This window comes from Rhipicephalus microplus, chromosome X (assembly GCF_043290135.1).
Source record: "Rhipicephalus microplus isolate Deutch F79 chromosome X, USDA_Rmic, whole genome shotgun sequence".
NCBI lineage: Eukaryota > Metazoa > Arthropoda > Arachnida > Ixodida > Ixodidae > Rhipicephalus > Rhipicephalus microplus.
The window spans coordinates 255313964-255341749 of NC_134710.1; the positions used below are offsets into that span (position 1 = coordinate 255313964).

The 27786-nt window shown below is 44.9% G+C and overlaps 1 protein-coding gene across 3 annotated transcripts in view; it reads right to left on the minus strand.

Annotated features, from left to right (window-relative positions):
- Positions 1–27223, minus strand: part of LOC119182253 (phosphatidylinositol polyphosphate 5-phosphatase type IV) — an 81422-nt gene extending 54199 nt beyond the window's left edge. For 2 of the 3 annotated variants that reach the window (XM_075878955.1, XM_075878953.1), the window contains exons 1-6: positions 26963–27164; positions 25995–26667; positions 23456–23576; positions 3688–3785; positions 3395–3519; positions 3119–3238 (exon numbers count right to left, since the gene is read on the minus strand). In XM_075878955.1, the coding sequence (XP_075735070.1) occupies positions 3119–3238; positions 3395–3519; positions 3688–3785; positions 23456–23576; positions 25995–26635 (1105 nt within the window). In that variant the 5' untranslated portion in view covers positions 26636–26667; positions 26963–27164. The other variant, XM_075878954.1, reaches the window with a different exon arrangement.
- Positions 27224–27786: the final 563 nt, after the last annotated feature.

The following is a 27786-nucleotide window of genomic DNA, read 5'->3' on the forward strand; positions in this document are numbered from 1 at the left end:
TTGCGAATGGTATCCACGGTCATTGGCAGCGAGCGCGCACGAACTTCCCGCACAAAGTCCGCTAGCTTATCCTCCAGCTGCGGATGAAGAAAACTTCGTCCACGAAACGGCATTTTTCGAGGATTGCACATCTGCAGCTTCCCTTTCTGCGCCCTCCAATAGCGCATGCTTTTTTCCGATACACCAAAGCGGCGCTGAGCAGCCATATTCCCGTTCGCTTCTGCGAACTCAACAACATCTAGTTTAAACGCAGCTGAGTACTGCCTCCTCGCACCGCTACTCAAAAAAAGACCACTAAAAATGCAGCGCAATGTCAAGCGGAGCGAAAACTCAGAACAGATCGGAAGCAAATCACGAACACAAAGAAAACAGACGGAAAGAGAAAAAAAAAACAGCCTGTAGTTGGATTTGGATGCGGATATGGCCGCGTCCGGCTTCTCAAGCACAAGCAAGCCACATGTTGCCAGACAGCGGCTCACTTTCGGCTGGACATCGCTATATAAGACGAGGGGCAACTTTAGCTTATTATTTTATTGAAAATATCTCGACTTATATTCCGGTTTATACGGTACCTTCAATATGATTGACTTCATCCCGCCAGTCATAAGGCCTCGGTTTTGGCAACGTTACTTCAGAAAGCCAAAAACATATGTTCTAATGACACGAAAGGCAGGAAAGAAGAGGCTCGCATAACTGTGGACCTCAGAAAAAACGAATACCCGAAAAACTTTAGTCAATCTGTCACACGCCACACAGAGCAAAAGAAGCTACGCAAACCCCAATCAGCATTAATTGGCAGCTCTCCGAAACGCGTACCGGTCTCGTACTTCCAAGGAACTAGCGAGGCGTAGGCCTGGCTCTTCAAAAACAGTGGCAGTGATTGTTAGGAGGGAAAAAAAAGGCGGTTGATTTCTGCAGCCCGGTAGGGTGCATGGCGCAGTGCCTATGGAAAAAATAAACAAACAAAATGAAAAGGTGTGAATCACGCACGTGCCTTCATGCACGCTGGGCTGCCTCCTCCCCCGCCCGAAAGACCTGTCAACAATTGACAAAGACTCCCGGCGTCGTTTACAAAATCCCATGCACCGAGGATCTTTCTTCGTGAGTTGGCAAGACAGAAAACCTATCAGAACAACTCTGCCAACACGCCAAGGATGTCCTGAAACTGAACAAAGAGCGCATCACCATTGCCAAACATTGCGAAATGTTAGACAAGATAAATTTTAACCAAATAATCATCCTACAAAGCGATACTATCTGGAGAAGAAGACTACTACTCAGTCGTGGCATAATCAGCGAACAGCCCAAACATTTATTGTTCCCTCGGAACCCTTCCCCCAGTGTATGCACACAGATTCCGCTCAACGGCAAAATGTCGGGTCATAATTGCTGCGCAAGTGCTTTCAAGATGCCGCTGCAATGTCGCCATAGTCCCCACTGACGAAGGAACCACGTCGGTTCCGATGCATCGGCTTTTTACGTGTTTTCATGTAGTTTACTGGTTGGAGTTAAAATAGTTTTTTTCAGTTCACCTACATTCTGTCTAATATCTACATTTAAAGGCACCTTTTGCTCAGTCCCAGAATAATCAAGGGAAGCCACGGGGTGGAAGGGGGCCCGTGCTCGCTCGCCCTCAAAACACATTTTCAAAGTGATTACACGTCAAGCCCATTCTTGGACTGTGTCTCCAGGTGCAGGGATCGTTCAACACATTTGAACGTTTTGGTGGCAAGGCCCCAAGCAGCGTGCCCAAGTTCTTCGGGCCTTGTGTTCTTTGTATATCCATAGGGGAGGCTGAGATTACAAAGAAACGCAAGTTTGTGCGTACATAAGTGGCATCCCCAGTTGTAAAATTCTCTGCCTTTGTAACTTTTTGCCCAAAAATAGCCACACAGTCAAAGAGAAAATTTTGATGCCAACTCGAACAAAAGGTAGCCCAATTTGGCTATCAATAGCCCAATCTGGTAACCCTGTGTGGAGCTCGTCAAGTGAACAGGACGCGCTGCGTCGCCTTTGGACGTTGGAAGACGGCAACACCTGCGGACACTGGTCAAGGCAAAAGGAGAAAGCGCCTGCTTTGGCAGTGAAGCCTGCCTCCTGGAAGCCTGCCTCCTGAAGATGTAACAGTTCAGTATTTTAAATGCGAAGCATTTTTTAGCGAACTACGGCGACATTGACCGTATCTATCTGTTTATCTATCTAGGCACCTAGGACCTTAAGTTCTCCTGGCTGTTACAATAGGATCTATACCAAAATTGCTAGGGCATAACATGACTGTATGACGAGCATAAGTGACTAGCCATAACATGAAAATCATGACATGTATGGCATGAATGTCGTCATTTACATGGTATGGTCTTGCTGCTCTTGTGATGGTTTCGTTCACATGACATATTGCAAAACTGGTAGTATTGTATGAATTAACCGCATGGCGAACATAAGTGACAGGCAACCTGTAGCGACACGTCCACCACAACGCACCCCCATGGTCATAAAAACCCTGCGGGGCGTCTTGGGTAAGGGCCAGACTGTGAGCTCCCTTTTCTTCCTTTACAAGCATTTCAAGCAACGTGCTGCTCTCCTCTCTGTTTCTCCTTTGTCTCTTTCACTCTTGCCACTTCCGGTGCACTGCGTGCACTTGCTCTACTTTCGACTCTGTAGCTGACACAATAAAGCAGACGCTGTTACTGAAAAGATGTGTCTGTCTCATGCAACCTGGCACTACAGCGCAAACCAAGTGAGAGGCCCTTTATGGACATAGAGAAAATAAAATTTTGAGGCAACATTGTTACTTGCCCTCACACAAGCTTCTATTTTAACAATTATCTGCGATGTCACTGTCATAGAACACCATAACGACTTACCTAGTTCATAGGTGCACCATTCTACAAGATTAAATTTTATGCCCTAAGGTGCTACAGTTTTGAACAAGCTCCTCAGATGGCTTTAGAGGTGACATTAATTTTTTTTAACCTTTTTTTTGCCATTATTATTAGGCAAAAAATATGCATGTATTAAAACTATCTGACAAAAATAGTTAAAATTTTACTCAAGTACTCCGTTTAAAACATTCATTTGACATTATTGTGTTACGCTAAACTGAACAAAGAAAATATACCTGCAAAATGGGAGTTGAGAAACAACATTGAAGACCCAAAAAACTGGAAAGCAATGGCGACAGCTCCCTTGGTCTTGACAGAAGAAACAGTACGTGTGGCGTATGTTGCTTCTTCAGCAGCTTAAAAAAAGAAAATAAAAAACTTTAGCATAACAATGCACAAAAAGGGGGGAGGGATAGCCATTTGAGTATGTCAAACCTTTTTAGAGAGTGAATAAAACATGACGAAATCTCTTTATTAGTGAAGAAAGGACACCACATGCACCCAAAGATTACCTGAGCAAAACCATATCAGATCTCGGCGCAAAAAGATGGAGAGGTTCAAGACACCCAAAGAGACAGAGTAGAAGAGAACATGCGAAGGACCCAGTGTAAATTGCAGCCTAGTTTCCCACTCCTTTCTAGGAAAGAGAGAAAGAAAAGAGAAAAAAGACACAATAGGCACTCTCAAACCACAAAGCGAAGCAGCACCACTCCACAGACAAGGAGGCATCAATACTAAAGAAGTAAATAAATGAACAATAGTAAAAAAACAGATAAACATAGCATAAAATCACTAAAAAACCAACCTGTCACTCATAGCTTCTTGAACCCCAATAGCATATATGTCCGGAACATATTCAATTGTTTTAGGTAGCAGCAGGTCATCTAGGCTGGTAGGGGACGCCTAAAAAAGGGCAACGTTATTAATTCCATACCTAGTCATGCATTTCAGACAGGGACTTAAAAAAAAGAGACATCGCTGACTAATAATGCATTTCATGCCACAGTTCCACATCACTATCAGTATGCATAAACATTATGCCACATGTATAACATGACAATTGTCTTCACTGTATATAAGTGAGACAACTCTATCAAGTTCTTGCTTACCAAGATGCACAAGCTTCATGTGCTGAAATTTCACAATAAATGTGGTGCCACCTGTCTTCAATGCAAGGGTTGATACCAAGTAGTACAAAGTCTGACTCTATACCTCAGTTGGCTGCCTAGCTATCAAATAAATGAAAAGCAGCTATTTTAAATTATTTTGTTTCATTTTATGTGCTTTATAGCATTTTACACTGAGAAAAGGTGCTCAAACAAACTCAAATGTTGCGCCAAGTAGCACTGAGTGTGCAGTGGCAAGCCTACTGAAGACAGTTATCTGGCCTTAGATTAATATTATTGCATTTTTTCTTAGATACAGTACGGTGTCTTTAAAAGATCTAAATGAAAAATAGGCTTCAGCAATACAAAGATTATAGCAGAGAAAATGGGTTGAGTGGCAACATGTGACACTAAATGGACAATTGCATTTGTTGCAGATGCAAATGAGTCTTACTTAAAGGGATACTGAACAAATCTTTTGCAGTCGTAATATTTGGCTAAACTGAAAGCTGGGCACTGAAAGTGGTTCACAAAACCTTGCTTTCCGGTAGAAACTAAATAGAAATAATGAACTCGAGCCCTTTTTCACAAACTGCCCTTCTGGTGGCCACGCTGTTAATTAGAAGACATGGTGTTTCCCATTACCTAAGTGCTAGGAAGTGAGATATGAAGCTACCATAAGAAGCTGTCCAAAAATAAAAGCATGATGCTTAAACAATACAATAAAAGTAAGTGCTGAAAGAATGTGCGAAACTGTCAATTCACAGATTTTTTTTTTTTTTTTCGTGCCTAGTTTCTCACCATTTTGAGAACTTGAAATGGTGGTCACATGCAGAACAATTTCCGCCACTAATAATATTTTGGGAAAATACTGCAGAAATAATGTCTATAGTACATTTATCCATATTTTTTTGTGGAATTAGGTTTTTGGCAAGTGCCACGGTTGGGACGATTGGTATGGAATTATTACCTTCATTTTAAAAATACCTAAATTTACATCCTACAAATAATTAGATAGACATTGTCACCACTTTATACCAAAAATTATGCCAAAAGTAAAGGCCGGTGTAGCAGTATAAAAAACAAAGACAACTGAAAGAAAGCATTAAACCATCACAATGTGGTGCTCCGGTGTTACCACCTTCAGTATAAAGATGTCACAATACAGTATGACATCCGAAAAAAAAAACTGAAAGTGCCTGTACAAAATCTGTAAGCATATTATTATAGGCACTATAAGACTTGGAAATACTTATTCTATCACTATGAGGTACTTAACGATGAATAGTTGAAAAAAATATATTGGTGCCCCTGTAACACCTATAATTTAGATGCAAGAGAATGTATGTTGTAGTGCTTGCATGGAACTTGATGTCGTATGATGCAATATGAAAAAGAACTGAAGCTTCTTTTAGAGCATAGATGAAGTTTGCCTGGCCGAGGTTATTGCCTCGTGCACTGAGGAAGAGTAGAACAACCTTAACACTCTTGCAACTGTGCTGCAATAGAACATTAGCGAGGGATCCACAGAAGCCTAAGAGCTTCCACTAGCGAAAAGTCACTTTGCATAACTTGATCTCAACCAAGGCTGATTGGAACCCTGATGGTTGCGCATTAATGGTTGCACATGTTGGTTGTGCACCACATAGGAAAATAGAGAAGGCTACAGCCAATGTTAAGAACACACATACTAGTATGTTCCATAAGTGCTTCAGCCACAAGTCTCACCAACTTCTGCAGCCTTTTGAACAGTTAATATGAGCATGCCTTAAAGCTCTAGCAATTTTTCGAAAGTACACATTTATGCATAGGCACTATGTCATGATACACAAAACATGTTGGATGCCTAAGAGGACCAGCAAGACTTTTCTCTCATGCCACACATCATGCAGCACACAAACATCATGGGCATGCTTTGAATCAGACATATTGCAGTGGGCAAAGGAAGAGCAGCTCAGATACAACAGCTGCTTCAATGTTGCAATGTCTCAGGTTCATCGTATTCTGTCAGTCACACGCAGTGTCAAGCTGGCCAACCAGGAAACTGTGGCATTGACTACAAAAGTCACAAGGTATGTACCCCGAGACCTCAAATGTATTCTCCTGCTTTTCCTCAAAATAAAGTTTCTTCTCCCTCTTCCCAATGTAGAGTATGTAATACAGAGTGGTCACAGTCAACATCTGAAACAACAGATCTATTTTTAAAATAACTTCTTATTATGAAAATGAGTCAGATGGTCTAATATCTGTGATAGAACATGGCAATCACAATTGTGGCAGAATAAACTTTGAGTGATTGCAATCATACAGTGCATGATGCTTTAGGTATCGTGCGCCATATGTAAATGTTTCACATAATACTTTAGACATCATTTAGAACCTTCACAATGTCCTAATTTGAAATAACTGTGAAACATTTTTTTAATATATTTATTTCCAGGAAAGCACTACAGCGAGTGAAACTTGCAATGCTATTTAGCTTGCAGGGCATTGGACCGCTAGCTAGACTAGACAATACTGATGGTACAGAATTGTAAACAAAGCTATACATTGACGCTCTATTAGTCAATACTGATGGTACTAAATTGCAAATAAAGCTATACATTGACACTATATGAGCGTTATGTCTTGGTCTCAACCATGTTTATATATATGTGCTTCAATAAAATGAATATTTAGCATGCCTTAAACATTAGCATCTGCTCTGCATTGAAAGTGATGCAGGAGCATTGGAAGAGTTTCATGTAAGGGAGGAGAAAAGAGGGGAGGGGGTAATTTCACCCTCTTATATGTAAATATACGCACATTTTTGCACACGCATTATATGTGCACAGATACTATAGATTTTGCAACGGATGATTGAACCCCTCGCCCGATCTCTCCCATATTGCTTATGAACTGCTGCTGTAAAAAAAAAATCACAGTGCTTTCATTAATGGAAACAAGACAGGTCTTACACTTCCAAGCTTATTCCTAAGTACTTTAATGATATGATGAATGTCATATAACTAGACATGAGAATTTAATGACCAAGAAAAAGCTAAAAAGTAGCAAACACTAGTTGAGTAAGTTTCACACACCTATCCCTCGAACAGCTACGCAACTACGAAAAATCAGTAGTAAATTAATTGGAGATTCACAAGTGTGAGATTACATAGGCATACACATGCATTGCATGCCTATACCTAAGTATGAGCAAAATACTGTAATCTGATGAAAAATCCTATAATCAGAAATTCATCACATACAAAGAAAGCCATGACTTTAGCCAGAAAACACCCACCAGCAGCTTACATACACAAGTAACATAGTTTTCAAGAGCAGTATGATTTTGGCTCCATCACTGATACCAGAAAATCAACCAGTGCTCATTGAAGCTGACAATATTTGTTATCTCTTAAAGAGGTACTACAACGTAATCATCAATAGGTTTCATTAAAAGAGCTTATTGCCTCACGAATCGGCTTCTGCACAATGATTAAAATCCATCCATTATGAGCGGTGTTACAGGATTTTGTCGCATCCACTTTCTCTCTCCTCTCGTACCAGCGAGCACCCTGTAAGCTATAAAACTAGGGGAGATGCCAAGAGGGCAAAAATATGCGTCTATTCTTCAGTGCACGTCATTGCACAAGCAATTTCTTTTCTTTCTTGAAAAGCACGGCTTACTTTCAGTGTGATCGCGTGAGAATGGGCATGTGGTGGCATCTTGCTGTGGCTATGATAGCTATGCAGCTCACGATGCTGAAATCAGCCAATGACTGTGAACTTTGGGTTTATGGCACAGTCATTTGCGTTCATGGCATGTTGCGTTTGGCCCGGCAGGTTTGGGTTTATGGCACTGTGGTCACCGCCTTCTTCGGACTGACGTGTATTGAAACGACGGGCTATTAAAGCCGAAGTCATTTTATAAATAAGAGCTGAATCTCTGTTGTACTCATTGCTGAATCTCTGCTGAATCTATATACAGTTCCATGTTTCCATCATGTAAATAAACCTTCATTCTTTCTCGAAGAACGCATCTCCTCACTGGCAAAGATTGGCTATGCGGACGACAGCGGGGAGCCAGCTACCGTAAAGACACCCGCCATACCTGCCATCGAACCTCGAACCTTAACAACTGGTTGGCAGCGGTGAGATGGACCTCACGGCATGGTGCTGTGTTGTGGTGAGTACTTGGTCTTTGCTTTGACTTTCCAGGCTTACCGTAATTACTCGAATCTAACGCACACCTTTTTTCCGGTTAAGCGAGTTCATAAATCGCATGCGCGTTAGAATCGAGTACGAATAAAAATGAATATGGTCATTCTATTGCCATCGGCATTTCCAAAATGGCCACCCCCTACGTGCGTCGTCATGGCGCGTCGGCCATTTCTGCCTATGTGTTTCCCATGTGCAGCACTTCTTACGTGTGCTGAAGAGTTCGTCATTTTGTAGTGCATTAGCATCGACGGCATAGAAGGGTCGACTCCAAAAACTCGAGTGCACCACGATGCCGCTTTTAAAAGAAAAGTCATTGCGTGTACAGAAACGGATGGAAATCGGGCCGCATCGGGATTGTACGGAGTTCCTAAAACGTGCGTGCGGGACTGGCGGAAACAAAAGCACAAGATTGTCGACAGCAAAGCTTCACGCAAAGGTTTCAGTGGACCACAGCAGGGTTGGTTTCCGCAAATTGAAGAACTGCTCGGCGAGTATGTGCTTGAGCAGCGAGCGGCGCAGCGGCCCGTGACGACAGAACTGCTCCAAGTGCGGGCTATGCAATTAGCTTTAGAAAAAGGTCTAACGCGGAGCCAGTTTAAAGCGAGCAGGTGCTGGCTAACTAACTTTATGAAGAGGAAAGGCTTTTCTCTCCAAACGTGAATGGGCATATGCGGAAATTTTTGCAGAGCAGTACGATGAAAAGCTTCACAGTTTTCAGAGGTTCGTCCTAAACTTGCGGCACAACAACGGCTACCTGCTTGGGCAAATCGGGAATGCCGATCAGACGCCTCTTTACTTCGACATGCCTGGCACCACAACCGTCGAGAAGAAGGGGGCGGGGGAAGTTCGCATGCTGACATCGGTCCACGGTAAAACTACAGTGGCGACAATGCTCTGTTACACGTCAGATGGGCCCAAGCTTCCCCCGTACCTCATATTTAAATGGAAGACACCCCCGAAAGGAGTTGTTTTTTCGAGTGGTGTGATCGTGCGGGCCAGCAATAAAAATGGGTGCGCGTTGCAATTGATGTCTTACTTTTTTTTTTCGTCGTGGAAATCGGGTGCGTGTTACAATCGAGGGTGCGGTAGAATCGAGTAAATACGGTAATTTTGTGAATGCGAGTTAAGTAGAAGCTGGATTGTGTGTGAGTTAGGGAGATCACCTATTTGTGAGTATTGCATGAGTTAGAGGGATCACCTAATTATGTGTGAGACGCAGGACCAAAGTAAAGCAGCAATCATAGTGTGGAAGTGAATGCTGAGAGATGAACTTTTCACTGTGAGCAAGCATCTAGGCATTGAAGTGAAGGGACGAACGGGCAGGACACAGATTGTGAGGTTGATCTTGCAGAAAGCCAGTGAGGAGGAAATTAAAAGCGCATTAAATGCTTTCGAAAGGGAAGAAAAAAAGCAGGAAAGAGAAGAAAAGGAAAGAAGGGAACAAAAGAAAGAGATTGAACTACTGGAACGTAAAGTTGAAGCAATGCGGCAGAAGATTCAGCCGTCAATAAGTGTAGAGCACGAGAAGTGCGAGAAACAGAGCGCTGTGCAGTTCAGATCCATAGAAAAGGATGAACTGAACTTGAGTGCTGCGAAATATGCTACCCCAAGGAGCGAGGCCGCCGAAGGCCAGATCGAGTGCGACGAGGTGCTATGCCAGCAGAATACTAGCGAAACAGCTAGAACAGCTGTAGACAATTTAGCACAGACCTCAAGTGCATTTGTCGCACTGGTGGAACTTGAAAACAATGTGGAAGTAGGCAAGGACACCGGAGATAGCTCAGAAGCAGCGAAAGTAGAGAATGAGGATAACAACGCAGTTGCAAACAGCTCCCAGGAATGCGAGCTAAAATTTTTGAAGGGAAGCAGCTGCATTGTTCTCAAGTGTGTTAAGCTGTCCGCCAGTCTAGATTGTGAAAGAGGTGATTTTTTAGAAAATCATTTCGAATGTGCGGGCTGCAGTGAGAGGGTTGGCGAGCTTGACAAGCGAGCGGGATGCTCAAAAATGCGTCGCAAGAAATGGCGCCGTCGCAAGAGTCGTCGAAAAGCCGCGAGCGAGACAAAAGACACTATGCGTGTTAAGGAAAGCTCAAAACATTTTACCGTCGCAGGCAAAACAAGGCGTTTCGCGTCGGCGTCAAAGTTGCTCTGCATGCATCCGAGCCGCCGGACAAAAAGAAAAAGAAAAGCGGATTCTTCGTGTATGCAATCTCGTGTAAGGCGTCAGTACTTCAGTTCTATCGACAGCACGTTTCAAGGCGCGCGCGAGTGCAGGTTTAGCACAGGTGAATCAGCCCGTCATGGCAACAGTGCTAAGAAAGTGAAGTGCCGAAGTGTGGAAGTTGGTGCAGAAGCACCCTTGAGCTGTAAATCCACCGTTGACACAACCCGAGGCGAACTTCCTAGTAGTGAGAAAAAGGTCGGTCGCAAATGTTGCCGCAAAAGAGCAAAGCAAAGAAAGAGTGGAAAAGGTGGCAATCATCCGAACGAACGTCATAAGGGTAAGTCATCGGCCCCTTCAACGAAAGGTCCTTTGCGGCGTGCAGTAAAGCACAGACGGTGAAATGGTAGGCCATGGCGCAAGTCCTCGCGACGGAATGCACGGTGGAGATTTAGAGAGCTTTGTGTGGACAAGAGTGTCGACGTGGTCCAAGAAGAAAAGCCACAGTAGCTAAGCGCTGCTGGGGTGCTAGCCCAATGAGGGTATGGCCACTCTTTCCCACACGTTGCTTGGATCCCCGCCCTCGAACTCACAGAATCAGGCCGAAGTCGCGAACAAGGCGTGACTGCGCAGTTAAGCTGGCAGCACATACACATTGTGGTCTCAGGCGTTTTGAAAATACGCCAAGACCGCGACCGCAGCATGTACGACTGAAAAGTAAGGGAAAGCTGTAGGCTGAAGAACGCAGGATACAGGAATTTTCTTAGAAGCATGTTTGTTTATTTTTTGGTTTTAAAGTGATATTCCTGTCATCTCGGCGGTTAGTTTGTTTAGTTACAGTTTTTCCCTTCTAGACTTTTTGTAAGCTTTGTAAGAGTTTTGAATTAAGTTTTTAAGCGTTATGGGAAAGCAGTGACCCGCATCAGTTATCCGACTACGTGAAAAGTCTTTTCTATGATACAAGAGCACGATAGTCATGAATGCAGTTTGTACGCCCGCTAGTTTTGAAAGCATAGTAGCGTCCGTCGAGTGGAGCCGAAGTTTGTATGCTTCAGACCTTTCTATAGAGCATGAGATTGTACAGTCTTGAAAGAGTAAATGAGCATTTATAAGGAATGTTTTAAAATACAACCAGAAGCAATTTTTGAAATGCTCATGTTTGAAAAACATTTGGTACAGGGTGTTTAGCGCAAAACTTGAACAAGTTTTGCTAGGTGCTCCTGAGGTGTACGCTATCTAGAGTCATTTTTATCGCGATACGTTCTCTGCAAACAATTACGTTCAGATGCGTGTTTAGTGGTGCCTAGGTTATACGGATATGACCTTTGGTTACGTGCGTGTTGGTATGCTAGCGCTCTTTGGATGAGAGTATGATGTCGTGCTAGGGTGCACAGCAAAGTCCTGTGTGTTCTTTAAAAACATGGGCTGACATGACGGTACATCCAGCAAATCAGCGTGTTAGTACACGAAATGTATTTCGTTTTGTTCTTTTAGTGAGTGCTTATAGTGTGATCTCTTGAGCTGAGCGGTAAGCTTACCGAATGATGAGGCTAGGAGTACATATTAAGGAGTTATAAGACGCAGTTAGATTTGTTGTAAGAGAGTTTTAATTGGCATCAGGGTGTCCTACTAGTAGGCACTCACGACTACGTTTTGAAAGTATGTAATTAGAGAACGAAGAATGCGCGCAGTTACCTTGTGTACGGTTGTGGCAACATTCGGGTGAAAACAATGAAGTTGGTTGTGTTTCATGATGTCAGTCATGAAGCTAGCAAATGTTAGTTACAACTTAGTAGTGCGGATGGTAGGAGAAAGCTAGTTTTGAAAAAGTGTATGGTTATCTGGAGCCAAATTGTATTTGCCTTTGTGTGCTTTTCTGGCACGGCAAATTGATCCATCTTCATTAGACATCTCCACATCAATGAATGTTGTAACTTCGGCGGCTTGAAATTGTGTCACGAAATTTTGTGTAGCGTGTTTTTTATTTGTTCACATTTTTTTAGAAGCCTGAAGGGTTTGAAGCGAGTCTAATGCACTTGTCTACAGCATAGCATTGTGTTGCGTGGTTCGTTTCCCTGTTGTCAATCATTGTGAGGTGGTTTGGGAGTCGGTTGTGAGTTTGCAGCTGGATGTTCCCAGTCAGGCCATCGTCCTCGTCACCAGCCATTCTTTTCGTGCCCAGCGGTTGGAGGCGCTGGCCAGTCGAGATTTTCCGGGCGGCGGAGCAGCTGTTGCGTTTGGCCCAGCAGTTCGTCTCAGCAGACGCCATTGTGGGTAAGCCGGTCTGCTAAAATGCTTTCAACCCCATCAGCGCCCTAGAAGCGAAAAGCACGACGCTGTCCTGCAGGCGGGCCACGCAGTTTGCTCTAGCCGGCTTAAGAGAAACTCGATCGAAGCTTTGCGAACAACCCTTCGTTGAGTCGGGGTCGAACAGCATGAGACGGCGTCACTATTGCAGTTCTCATGAAGTCAACCTCTCCGACAGCCATTGTCACCTACGCGAGGTCGTGACAAAGAAATAACAGTACCAAAGTGTGGGAAAACGTCGCTGTGGCTGTTCTCGGGAAACGAGCACCTGGCAGACATGTCCAAGAAAGTTCCGGAACACTGCAGCAGAACGTAGCCTTGGACCGCAGCTTACGTTCGTGTCAGTGGCCATCTCACCAGAAGAGCTCAACTCTCCCACCCCCACCCCCCACCCCCACCGGACTCAACCTCCTCACACTGCGATGTCTTGAAGGCCTGGGCCGGGTGCGTCTTTGTGAGGTGAGCTCGTGCTACGCATTGGACATTTTCGCTTGTGTTTCTCATCAGTCGAGTGGTCCAACATCTGCACCCTTCTGGTGGGTAAACCACTGAGACTTCACGTCACCTGATTCACGGCAACAGTTGTCACCACCATCTTCGGACTAACGTGTATCAGAAACGACTGGCTATAAAAGCCAGTCATTTTGTTAATAAGAGCTGAATTTCTGTTGTACTCAGAGTTGAATCTAGGCTGAATCTCTATGCAGTTCCATCTTTCCATCATGTAAATAAACCGTCGTTCTTTCTCAAAGAACGCATCTCCTCACTGGCAAAGGTTGGCTATGCGGATGATGGCGGGGAGCCAGCTACCGTAAAGAAACCCGCCGCACCTGCCATCAACCTCCTACCCTTTACAGGCATCATTCGTTGAGAGAAGAGAAAATGATGTCTAGCCGACTGATAAATGTTTGTTATTTTCAGGCCGCGTGCTGCACTATAAAATTTGGCTCATGTGTTCAGGAACCTTGAATACCGATGACTAGTGTTTTCTGATTATGCTAAAAAAGTGTTTCAGGGCCCTTATAAAATGGAACTGTGCCAAAACTTGAGCAAGCCTTTTTAATCCATTAATCTGATGCTCTGGAATATGCCGATATTGTTGCGTGAGTGGCAACGCCAAAATATAAGCAGTGTAATTTTAATTCATGGGAAAAACTACCTTGATTTCGGACTACGGCAAAACACATCAGCCATTTTTGTTATGGGAAGTGACGTCATGTCATGTGACGTGACGACAAAGGCCGTTTGTTTTTTATTAGCTTGATGCGGTAAGTAGCGTGCAATATTCTAATGGTGGTAGCTAGGCAATACGAGTAAAACTACTGAGAATACTAAGAACAGTAAGAACAATTTAATTACTTTCTCTCACAAAAAAAGTACTGTTTCTAAATCATGTATTTTTATAATGCACACGACGCCTAGTCTGTGAATGCAACTATCGTATGCCTGACACTAAAGGTAGCAATGTTTGCCACATTTTAGTGAGCCAAAAATGAGAAATGGCCTAAGGAGTATTTATTTTAGTGTATTAGCAATTATACAAACACTCTCGGCTGAATTTTGCCCATACCGTCATGTTCTATATATATTGCCACCTGGTGTTCTGTGCCAGTGAACAGTGGGTCAGTTCTGTGCCGGTGAACGAGGAAGACGAAGACGAGCAACCCGTGCCAGCGGAGACGTCCTTCTTTGTCTCCGAGATTTTTGACAGTCACGTCCCTTTATACGTTCCTTCGGGCTCATAGCGCGTGACAATATATATATATTGTAACGGGATTTATTTGCAGAGCAGAACGCACAAGGCGAAGCAGTCAGCAGCGTCCGGCCAAGCGGAGCAAGCACGAGCTTATGCTGATGGCGATGCCCCTGAGGTGCCGAGAAATGCCGCTGAGGCCCCTCTTCTTCACTACAATCGCCCTCCGCAGAAAAAGGCGCCATCCTGGCGGATTAGGGAGAAGAAACGACTAATGGGTCATAATATGGCTTGAGGCGAGAGACGTGGACAGTGTCACGGCCGCGGTAGCGTAGGTCTGTGGATGGGATAATGGGCTCCACGATATAGTTGACGAGTGACGTTTGCTCTACAACGCGATATGGCCCGATGTATTTAGGAAGAAGTTTTGCGGAGCGGCCAGGTGCAGTAGCAGGTACCCGAAGCCATACTAAAGAACCAGGTGGAAAGTTTGGAGCCGAACGGTCTCCGGTCAGGCGGGAATGCTGCTGCCACTGGTCCTCGGTAGAAAAAGAGCGGGCAAGCTGGCGGCACTCTTCAGCATGTCGAGCAGCTTCGGACAGAGTTGTACTTTCGGACTCATAAGGTTTATATATGGGAGAATAGTGTCTACTGTATTTGAAGGTTCTCGTCCGTACAGAAGAAAGTATGGCGAAAACCCAGTAGTAGCTTGTACGGCAGTATTATACGCGTAGGTGACGAACGGGAGAACGTGGTCCCAATTTGAATGATCAGAGGCGACATACATCGACAGCATATTGCCAAGAGTACGGTTGAAGCGCTCCGTCATGCCATTCTTTTGAGGATGGTATGCTGTACTTGTGCGGTGCACGATTCGGCATTCGTTGAGTAATGCCTTCAAGGCGTCAGAAAGGAAGGCACGGCCTCTGTCACTTAAGAGCTCACGAGGGGCACCATGACGCAGAATGAAACATTGCAGCAAAAACGTTCCTATGTCACGGGCTGTGGCAGTTGGCAGCGTGGCTGTTTCGGCATAGCGTGTCAGATGGTCTATCGCAACAATAATCCAGCGATTACCAGCTAGAGTTGATGGTAGTGGTCTGTAAATGTCAATGCCGACGCGATCAAAAGGTCGACTAGGACAAGGAAGAGGTTGTGACGGGTAGACTTGCCCGGGAGGTAACTTTTGTCGTTGGCACTGAGCACACGAGCGAATGAATTTCCGCACGTAGTTATACATGCCACGCCAATAAAATCTTAGTCGAAGCCTAGCGTATGTCTTGAAGAGGCCTGCGTGGGCGCACTGTGGGTCTGCGTGAAAAGCTTCGCAGATAGCAGCTCGAAGATGGCGGGGTATCACAAGGAGACACTTGCGACCGTCAGAAAGATAGTTGCGTCGATAAAGAAGATCATCTCTTAGGCACAAGTTGCTAGCCTGGCGGCGGGGAGCACGAGACGGTGAAGGAGTGAGAGGATCAGAAAGAATACTTATGAGGCCACTGATCCAGGGATCCTTTCGTTGTTCCATGGTCATGTTGCGCAAGGCGGATGATGCAAGTGCAGGCTTGAGGGAAGAGAGGCAAACACCTTCATCCGATATGTGTAAGCGAGAAAGGGCGTCGGCGTCCGTGTGCTTACGACCGGATCTGTAAATAACGCGGATGTCATATTCCTGAAGTTTGAGCGCCCAGCGAGCAAGTCATCCGGAAGGGTCTTTAAGTGTGGATAGCCAACAAACGGCGTGGTGGTCAGTGACGACGTCGAATGCGTGACCATACAGGTAGGGGCGAAATTTTCCAAGGGCCCAGATAATAGCTAAACACTCTTTCTCGGTCACGGAGTAGTTAGCCTCGGCTTTCGTCAAAGTCCGGCTTGCGTAGGCGACGACATATTCATCAAACCCTGCCTTTCGTTGCGTGAGCACAGCGCCAAGTCCAACACCGCTGGCATCAGTATGAACCTCCGTGGGAGCGGCAGGATCGTAGTGACAGAGAATGGGTGGTGAAGTTAGCAGGCGGCGTAATTTGGTGAACGCAACATCGCATGCTGGTGACCAGGTGGAAAGGTCCTTGTCGCCGCTAAGAAGGTCCGTAAGGGGCGCACATATGGAAGCAAAGTTTCTAATAAAGCGTCGGAAGTATGACGACAAGCCGACAAAACTTCTAAGTTCCTCTAGGTTCTTTGGCTTCGGAAAATCGGCGAATGCTCGAAGCTTGGCGGGGTCGGGCCGTATGCCGTCCCGCGATACGACGTGGCCAAGAATGGTGAGCTGCCGGGCACCAAAACGACACTTCTTGAGGTTGAGTTGAAGGCCGGCGTCGGTGAGGCGTGTGAGGACGTGCTCGAGACGATTTAAATGGGTGTCGAAATCGGTGGAAAAGACAACTACGTCATCGAGATAGCATAAACATGTGTTCCACTTGAGACCTCGTAAAATAGTGTCCATCATTCTTTCAAAAGTGGCTGGAGTGTTACAAAGGCCGAAGGGCATAACAGTAAATTCATATAATCCATCAGGTGTGACAAATGCTGTTTTTGGTCGGTCAGATGCTTCCATAGGTACTTGCCAGTATCCAGACCGTAAATCCAGCGAAGAGAAGTATTCTGCTCCCTGCAAACAGTCAAGGGCGTCGTCTATTCGCGGTAACGGGTAAACGTCCTTACGGGTGATCTTGTTTAAACGTCGATAGTCCACACAGAACCGAATGAAGCCGTCCTTCTTCTTAACAAGAACGACCGGTGACGCCCAGGAACTGTTAGAAAGCTGTACAATACCCCACTGGAGCATGTCAGCAACCTGGTCGTCAATAACACGGCGCTCCGATGCTGAGACTCGGTAGGGGCGCTGTTGCAGAGGCGTATGGCTTCCTGTGTCAATCTTGTGGGATATGTTCGATGTGGGACTGAGGCCAGAAGCGTGGCTGTCAAAAGAAGTACGAAACTTTTGCAGCAGGTTCACCAACTGGCTTCGTTCTGAAGAAGACGTTGCAACATGGATGGAGCGACGGAAAGCGTCAAGGAGTGACTGGTCAACAACAGAGTCAGAAATGAGTGCGCTGAGGTCCGTAGAAGGTAAACTAGATGGAGCGTCAAAAATGTGACGGGCGTCGATCGAATGCACGTGACCGAGACATTCACCATAGAATAAAGGTAAAGGCCCATCTAGCATATTGTACACGAGCTAGTCGTGACGCCATGGTGGAGAGTAAGGAGAACAACGGGCAGTAGAGAACATTTGCGTTGAATGAACAGGGCAGAGGGCATAAATATAACATCACCGTCAGAAATAGCGTCACACGACACAGTCACCAGAAGAGAAGAGCGCGGTAGTACGGTGGTGTCGTCGGAAACAGACAGTTTATAATACGGCAGGGAGGCTTCGACGGCGTCAACATCAGGAAGTGCAGATAGCTCAAGTTCAGCGCGACAGCAGTCAATGACGGCATTATTATTCGCAAGGAAGTCCCAGCCGAGTATCATGTCATGGGAACACGAGGGCAGCACTATGAATTCGACGATATACACAATTCCTTCGATGACGACTCGTGTGGTACAGGCTGCAAGAGGTGTTAGACTTTGTGCGTTAGCCGTTCTAAGAGAGAGGCCAGATAATGGCGTCAAAACTTTGCGGAGTTTGCGGCACAGGTTGATGGAAAGGACGGATAGAGCGGCTCCGGTGTCGACAAACGCCATGACGACGATACCATCGACTGACACTTCAATGACGTTAGCTGGACAGGGGCGAGGACTTGTGCATGGCGACGGGGACGCGGTTCGTGCCTCGGGAACTGCGGCCGTTAGTTTTCCTGGTCGGTGGGTCCGGAACGGTGACGCATAGGGGAAAGCGAACGTCGACGTGGAGATGGGGAGCGGCGGGTGGGACCGTGTCGACGATCAGAAAGAAAGGAAGAGGAAGGAGGGCTTGAAGGCGTAGAAGAAAACTGAGGGTCGAAAGAGGGCATTCGTCGAACGTTCTGAGCAGCCTGGCGACGACGACAATAACGTGCCACGTGGCCAACACCGCCACAAGCAAAACATATCGGACGGTTGTCGTGGGTCCGCCATTGGTCGGAGTAGACTCCTACTTGCGGCTGGGGGGCAGAAAAGTGCGGCCGAGGTGGTATCGGCATAGGCGGCAGTGAATAGGTCGGCGGCGAAAAGGGCGGCGGCGAATACATAGGCACTGGCTGGAACGCAGGCTGTCGAGGTCGAGCAACGGCCTTGGCGTACGTGAGGTGCGGCGACTGCCGGCAGTTCACGGGCGGGAGGAAGAACTTGTGCGACCTGGTCTTGAATGAAGTCGCAGAGTGTAGACGGCAATCTGCGTGGTTAATCGAGTACGCAGGACATCAAAGAGAGCTGACGAGCGACCTCAGCACGGATGAACTCTTGGATCTTGGAGAGAAGAGGGGCTTGGTCTTCTCCTATGCCAAGGGTGGCCAGGCTGGACAAAGAGTCGTCGAGCGCCGAGGGACGTCGGGTGGAAAGACGTTGCCTGCGTAACTCGTCAAAACTCTGGCATAACTCGGTCAGTTCTAGGACAGTGCGAGGACTCTTAGAAAGCAACATTTGGAAAGCGTCGTCCTCAATGCCCTTCATGATGTGTTTGATCTTAAGCTCTTCGGACATCGACTCGTTGACTCGCTTGCAAAGGTCCAGAACGTCCTCAATATAGCTTGTGAAATTCTCATCAAGCTGCTGGGACCGAGTATGCAAGCGTTGTTCGGCACGGCGTTTGCGTACCTCCGGCCGTCCAAAAACTTGTGTGAGGCTCGTTTTGAAGACTGACCATGTAGGGAGTTCCGCTTCGTGGTTTATAAACCACAGCTTGGCCACGTCCGACAGGTAGAAGGAGACGTAGGCCAACTTGGCGGCGTCATCCCATTTGTTGTGAGTACTCACTCGTTCGTACATTGAAATCCAGTCGTCAACGTCCTTGTCTTCTGTGCCTGAGAAAACAGGGGGATCTCGCAGACGCAGAGAACCGGCGCAGAGAACAGTACGTGGTGCCTGTGGAGGAGTTGGAGCGGCGCTTGCGTCGGTAGGCATAATGGATGGTAGAATGCGATTTCGAAGCTCCAGGGTGATCGAAACCCAGCAGACTCCACCACTTGTAACGGGATTTATTTGCAGAGCAGAACGCAAAAGGCGAAGCAGTCAGCAGCGTCCGGCCAAGCGCAGCAAGCACGAGCTTATGCTGATGGCGATGCCCCTGAGGCCCCTCTTCTCCACTACAATATATATATATATATGGGATATGGCACAACGGGAGCGTTGTCAACAAGGATAAATATATTTATTTCCCAACAGTTTCGGGAGGGGTCCTTCCTTCCTCAGGGGATGAGTTATACTGACATGAACTTCCAAACTTCATTGCTGCCACGTCCCTCTCGCCTCGAAATATATCAGAATTCATCAATTCCTTAATAAAAAACATCCCCCCAAATTTTCCTTATTACCTAAAGGACACAAACCACTTCATCTGCGAAACTTCAAGTCTCGACATCCCAGGCGGCAGTTTTCTGGTGACCATGGACGTCTGCTCACTGTACACCAACATACCCCACCATGACGGAATGGCGGCTATTGTTTCTGAATATATAAAATCTGACTCATCTACTAGTGTAGGTGGCGAGGTACTGTTTACACTTCTTGAACTTGTACTAAATTATAACCATTTTGAGTTCAATGGCAAGCATTTCCTTCAGGTCAGTGGCACTGCAATGGGCACGAAAATGGCCCCAAACTTCGCGAGCACCTTTATGGCTTCACTTGAAATCCCATTCATTGAGGGACGCACCTTGAAACCTTTCTACTACATAAGATACCTAGAGGATATTTTTATGATATGGAATCATGATGAGGGAAGTCTTTTCCGCTTGATAGAGGATCTTAACAAGTGCCACTTGTCAATTAAATTCACGCACAAAATTTCCAAAACTAGCATTAACTTTTTGGACGTCACTGTCACGGTCGAAAATGACCGCTTGTCAACAAACTTTTACAAAAAGCCTACAGACCGTCAAATGTACCTACATTTCAACAGCAGCCACTCAAAGCATTGCAAAACGGGTATTCCATATTCTCAGGCCTACCGGTACCGAAGAATATGCACCGATATGCGGGAATTTGACAGGCACGCGGAACACCTAAAGCATTCTTTATTGAAACAAAATTATCCGGATGACATTATTCACGATGCCATACTACGTGCAAGCAACGTGAACAGGAATGATATTATTAAGGGACCAAACAGTGTATCTAAAACGACTTCCCAAACGAACCTTGTACTAACTTATTCCTCATCAGCGCCACGAATCAACAACATACTGTCCCGCCATTTCAACATAATCAGGCAAAGCTAACGACTAACTTCTATCTTCGCGAAGCCACCTCACGTGGTGTACCACCGGGATAAAAATCTGAAGGACATTCTTGTTAGAGCAAAAACAAACAATCCCAAAATTCAATCAGGGTGCCATCCCTGCGGAAAAGCTCAATGCAAGGTATGCCCACAGATGGTCACAACACGTGAATCCAAAGCGAACTTCTCGGATTTCAAATTCTGCACAACTGAAAGCCTTAATTGTAACTCCAGTAACGTAATATACATGCTACATTGCAACATCTGCGGACAAGAATATACCGGCCAAACAGACACACCATTTCGGCTGCGGTTCAATAATCACCGGTACCACGCCACTTCACTGCCGAAGCTACCTTTATCTAGACATCTGCGCCTGCCAAACCACAGTTTTGAAAATATCAGCGTAACTCTTTTGCAGTTCGGTTTCTCAAACAGGCGCGAGCGCGAACAGCGTGAGGCATATTTTATTTTCAAATTTCGAACATTAGTAGCCGGCATCAACAAGGACCCCGGAAAACTCTCCTGCCTCCGAGAAGTAAGCCAGGAGGAAATTGGTGACAAATATTGATAGCTGGAGACCATGCTTGTTTTTTCTGACTGACTCGTACGTGTACACTGTCCTTTCTTGTTTTTTTTTCCTTTTTTTCTTTTTTTCACATGCACATACAAAGTGTTTATGTTCGCCTACCACTTGATGACCATTGAAAGGAAACGGACGAAGATTAAAGGTAAAGAGCCGACCACCCATTAAGGGGAAACCCTTTCTTTAGGCACGCCGTCAGGGACCCCTCCCGCCACCGCCACCGTGGCGACAATCTTGGGTGGCCCGACACACACATCGAGAACTGAACAGCACATGATAAGAACCGGATGTGGACGTGATAAGAACTGGATGTGGACGTACACGGACAGTTGGTTTCGTTCTCAGTGTTGACAATGGTTTTACCTCTTTTTTACTTTCTTTCTTTTCTTCCTTTTTCTTTTTTTCTTCCCCTTTCTTTTTTTTTCTTTCTTTCCTTTTTTTATAGTTCCCTCTCACTCTCGCAAACATCTTTCAAGGCGAGAGGGACGTGGCAGCAACGAAGTTTGGAATTTCATGTCAGTATAACTCATCCACTGATGAAGGGAGGACCCCTTCCGAAACTGTTGGGAAATAAATATATTTATCCTTGTTGACAACGCTGCCGTTGTGCCATCCATACCTTCACGAAGACTAACTGGCCCATTGAATTATTACTCCCACTATATATATATATATATATATATTTATTTATTTATTTATTTATTTATAAAGGCACAAAGAAAACCAAATCAGAAGAAAAGAATTACAAGGCACCATACCGGAGCTTCGAGCCAGCGACCCCTCGCTCCACAGTCCGCTGCGTTAACCAACAAGGCTGTGCCGCTAATGCTATCCATCTCACTAACGGCCAGCTACATATATATATCATTTACCACTGGCTTACTGTCAATCAATTTCTACCTCATACCTTTGAAAAATTAAAATTTTTCTTTATATCAACCACCGGTTTTATGGCCAATCCCCTGTGGTGGGTGGAAACCACATATCAAGGAACAAGCAAGCAAGGAAGCGAGCTTCCTCCTCAATCCAGCTGCTTTCGGCGTTGACGCCGACAATGCAATGTCTGGGACAATATGAGGTAGGCGCTTTGAAGAGCATTGAAACTGCACTTTTCACTACTGTCCCCGGTATCGACTGAAGCCATGAAACAAAATGCCCGACAAACGCCCCTGAAAATGCTGTATGAAAATCGACCTTTCTGATGCCATCGTGTGTTGTACAAACACCTGTGGAACAGCTCCAATGGAATGCAGCTCCAACGGAATGCTAGTCGCGCTGAACCAAGGCGGGCTCGTATAAATGCCCAGACACGGGAAGAACGTGCTGCTGTGCGTGTGAGACGTTGCAGCTTAACACACATTCGACCATGTTCACTACATTTTGTGTAGTTCTTAAACATCCTAGCTTCACTTCGTGTAACAATACGATGAGGTGCTATGGCATTCATTGCTTCGGCCTTGTGCCAAAACTGCAACTTTTTGAGAGTCTCCTAGCTCTAACAAAATGCTAATCATTGCAAAACTCAAGCAAATATGTGCCATTATTCATGTACAACTTTTAGCATACTATTTTTATAGTAGTTCATCGGTAAATTTTTACAGAACATTATAGTTATACGGACATCGAAATAAATAAAATATTCTCAACTAAAAAATGCAGAGTACAGATAAGGTACGTTAGAGGACACACTACACAAAACATGTTTTGGGATTACAATAGCTTGCACCAGAGCAGACCCTGGTCACATCTTCCCGAATTTTTCAGACAAACACAGGCATGCATGGCAAGGGCCAGAACAGCAGGAGTGATGGGAGGCTGCTCTGTACAGCTCGCAACCAGACTACAGCATTGCATTGTAAAATGGGCCAGAAGGGCTCGCTGAAGCACAACAAAATCCGGCAATTTAAATTCTGCATCCTCTTCCCCCTCCCTCCTTCCCTCACGAGATTCTCTCATTAATAAAGCTGTTTACCTACCCGCCTGCCTTAAACAAGGTTGATACAACATCCAAACACTCAAAATATGTTAAAATGAAAACAATCCCAATCCAGAAGTGGAAGATCTTAATGAGCTCCCAGTTACAAGTGACAAAACTTTTCACAGAAATGCATGTTCACCAAACACACCATGAAAAAGGAGCTGCTAAAACTTACCAATCCATTCATGTTCCACGTAGCCACAAATACATTGACCTTTCTATCTGGGAAGTAACGGTTTAGTTCTTCTTCACCTAGCAGTGACCCCTTGCCACTGACATTTCCAACCAGGTAGCTCCTAAAGATGCATCAAAATGGCAAATTTCAGGCAGGAAGCAGTTTGTATTATTCACTGCTGCTTGAATCATGATTCATGCTAAAACTTTCACCATTCGTAATTCGTTATGAAAGTCACTTAAATAAATATACATTTTTACATTTACACTTTTTACATTACACATTTACATATTTACACTGTTACAAAATGCTACAATGTTACAAAATATTTACACTATTACAAAATGGCAATAGCCTCCTAATGCCTTAAAATTTAATGTCATTTGCGCAGCACGACAAGGGCAATTCAAACAAGGGCCTTAATGCAATTCATCCGCTAATGCCTTCACTAGAACATATCCGACTGAGAAATGTGTTCGGTCGACTCCAAGACATGCACACTGTAGCATCAATAAACCATTTAAAACAGCATCTCCCATGTTAAATTTACCATACAACTTTAACCAAATCACCTCATTTCCAAAAGAAAGGCAGGAAGTGAAGACAGCAGCTTGGGATGAGCAATTCGTAAACAGGGGGTCAAAGCTGGAGAGGACGTTTTATCAAGTAGACTTGTCTGTGTTACAGCCATGAAAAAGTGAAGTCCACGCGACGAAACGTCTGCTCCAGCACTGGCCCCCTGTTTACAAATTTCTAATGTTATTTCCAAGTAGCTCTGTAATGAAATTCACCTCACAAGTGCAACAACTTCGACATGACAGGTGTTATGTGGGATTCCAGGCTTTCAACTTGCAGTGGCCAGGTTGCTATGATTTGTTACAATGTATAAAAGAGAAAAACAAAACTCAAGCTAATGGCCCCACTGCATCTTTTCTTTTACAATTCACTATCCCTGAATGCACGTAGGAGTTGTTAAAATGCATGTTTATCCGAAATTATTCATTTCAGAATTCACCGTTATTGACAACATCTGGTCAAATTCCCTTAAATTTAGACGTGTGGTAGCTCCACCGCAAAAAAAATTAATTAAGGAACCTAAAGCTTTAACTACTGAACGCCAATTATGGAGCCCATGAGGTGCAGGTATAATACAAATCTTTAAAATGTCAAAGTAAGAAAGGTGCAAGACCGAAGACAGCTTTACTGTCATCAAAATATTTGAAAACATGTACTGGTATGTCATACATTATAAGAAATGTAGTCAACTTCATAGAGACGCCTACTGGCCATAGTTCTCACGCTGGGTCTGATGGTGGTAGGATCAATTATATACCTCAAATGAAGTGATGACAGAGTGCTGGCAGCATTCAGACTAATTGATTGATATGTGGGGTTTAACGTCCCATAACCACAATATGATTACGGAAGACACCGTAGTGGAGGGCTCCGGAAATCTCAACCTCCTGGGGTTCTTTACCGTGCACCCAAATCTGAGCACACGGGCCTACAGCATTTCTGCCTCCATCAGAAATGTAGCCGCCGCAGCCGGGATTCGATCCCGCAACCTGCGGGTCAGCAGCCTAGTACCTTAGCCACTAGACCACCGTGGCGGCGCAGCATTCAGACTAAAGTGTGCCAAAGGTACTACACGCAGAACACCGAACATAGTAGTTGCCATTATGTAGTAGCTCACAAAAGTGATTGGCTTTAGCTATTGTGTGTAGCATTGCAACCTAAAAACATGCATGAGAAAATCTATATTTCACTGAAAATAAATCGTGCAGTTTGTGCGAAAGAGCTTTTTTTTTCTTTTTCTTGTGACCAGTGCCAAAAGTGAGAAAGGGAGATGTTGGGTACAGCCAGTGTATGAAGACCACTTATGCAAGACACTGTTTATGCCCGTGACCAATTGTAATGATGATGATTCACATGGTTTAATGGCATGTAGGCCTCGAGTAAGAGTTCCATATAGTCAACTGTAATCCACCACCCAAGCAAAACAGTGTTGTTCTTGCCAATCAACTTCCATTTAAAACAAATTGAAAGTGTCAACCACGACATGCACACCAGTAGGCTTGTTTTTCCTTTGAAAAAGAAAACACAAGTTGTGTGCATTAAATTTCGTTTCCAGTCTAGAAAAAAAGAAAAGAAATTATTTTACTCCCAAACAAAACACTACAAAGAAAAATAATTCTTAATGTGACACCCATACAGGACAGCTGCTACTGCTGGAAAGTACAATATTTGAACTAGAGACATTGTGTGTAACAACCTGTTCTGCATGGCAATCTACTAAGCCCCACTATCAATTAAGTTTTGAAGACAACCGTTTGTATACAGTACCGGAAGACACTATGACTCGAATAATGTTTCTAACACTTACATTCTTTGTTATCATTCAACAGTTGCAATCACTCTGTGAAACCTGGCCACTAGACACATAGAATTTGGCACATGAAATAAATAAATTCAGCATGAAGTGAAGAACCCTGCCTCCCCCCTCTTTTTTTCGCATGCTAATGTGGTGTAGACCACGAACCTCAGGCGAGCATCCTTAGTTGAAATCTTGGGAAGAATACTTGGTTGGTCTGGAGGAAAGTCAACACTGTCTTGAAATTCTGACATGCCTGAAACTGTCCAAGAATGGTGCAGCTTTTTCACCTCGGTAACACAGCGTGTTGAACCTGATGGGGGCTCCGTTTTTGCTAAGGGAGAGAGCTGATGAGCTTTCTTGGCATAACTACCATTGGTTCCATCACTGAGGGACTTGAGGCTGCCTGTACTCACACAACTGGTCTGACGTAGCAGTTGCTCTGTTGCAAAACTCAGAGGTCGATTCAAGCTGGTGGACGATGGGCACTTGACAAGACTAGAAAGACGAACCGATTCCACCCTAGGCGTCAACGATGGAGTCTGAGAGTCAGAAAGGCAGTTCTTTTCTGCAACACATCTGGGTGCCAGCTCAAAGGCTTCGTCATCAGATGACGAACTTGCGCTGCCATGTGCTAGTGAGGCTGCAACAGAGTTGTTGTGTACTAGACGGAGCTCTTCGAGAGGCGTTTTTATAACAGGAAGGCTTTGACTTTTTTTTGTACCGCCTTTAATTCTTTCCTTCCGGGAGGTAAGCCGGGAGGGCCGCTTGGGAGGGTCATCTTTACCGGCCGGTTGGTATCGATCCATTCTGGTATACAGTATTTACTTCAATCACATCGCTGGAAAAGAAAGAACAGCAAACGAGAAGGCATGATCTTCACTATGCCGTACGTACCCCCGGACCCCAAATTTTAAAGCAAGACACTTCTGTGCAACAGCTAAACACGGTCTCTGCACCACACGGCAGCCGTGAGTCGACACATTCATGCAGTATAGATGGCCACTTGCAAACCTAATAATTCCGTTTTAAGCAGGTACACTCGATGGGGAATGTTCGCAGATCGTTCAAGCACTCAAAACTACACAGCGTAATATTATTACGTTAAAGTGGCCTGCGGTGAAAACGAAACGTACCAATCAACTGTCAAAGGCACGACAGCAGTAGCAGCACCGTCAAAAGCCCAAATAGCAGACTGGTATATTAAGTACTAACGCTGTCAGGGCGTGCGTTAGCAGTAAACAATCCACTACTGGACGCGCCAAAACGCGGGAAATATTGTGGCATAGAGCTGCGAAACGAAAATCGCTAGCAGATACCACGGACGACAGAAAAATGACTCACGTGAACAGGCAAAACAAACGTGATGCGCCTAGCGATTACGCTAATTGCGCCCTACCACAGTTGCAATCGACAGCAATATTGTGCCATGTTGTACTGTCTACTTTAAATCAAAATACTATTGTGTACACGTTCAGTTTATTAGCATCACTGTTTTAAAACTTGTGTTGTTATTGTATTAGAACTTAGCAATGCGCGCGGGAAGTTTGAGCGTGTTTCGAGTGGAAAAGATTGGAAAGAGCACATACATGTTCCCATTGCATCCATTTCACGCTTAAAATAATTTCTATACGTACTGCTACAAATAAGAAAACCATGCTATCTAGTTCAGTCGCCAACATTATTCACATATTCATAAACCTAAATTGTTTAGCTTAGGGTCGCCGTAGATATTGGAAAATGGTTCTTTATTGTGAAGGTTTTTCTTGTTTTTTTTTTTTGCGCCACATGCAAAACCACACCCACCACTGATATATAGCGAAGTGACTGACGCTATAAATTGGCTTCGTAACTTCCAATTTCTCCCGGGTAAAATTGAGGTAATGGGTCAATGGTCATGTTTATTCTAAACAGTGCTGTTTTCAAATGTACCAACTGATTAGAAGGAAGAAAAATGTAA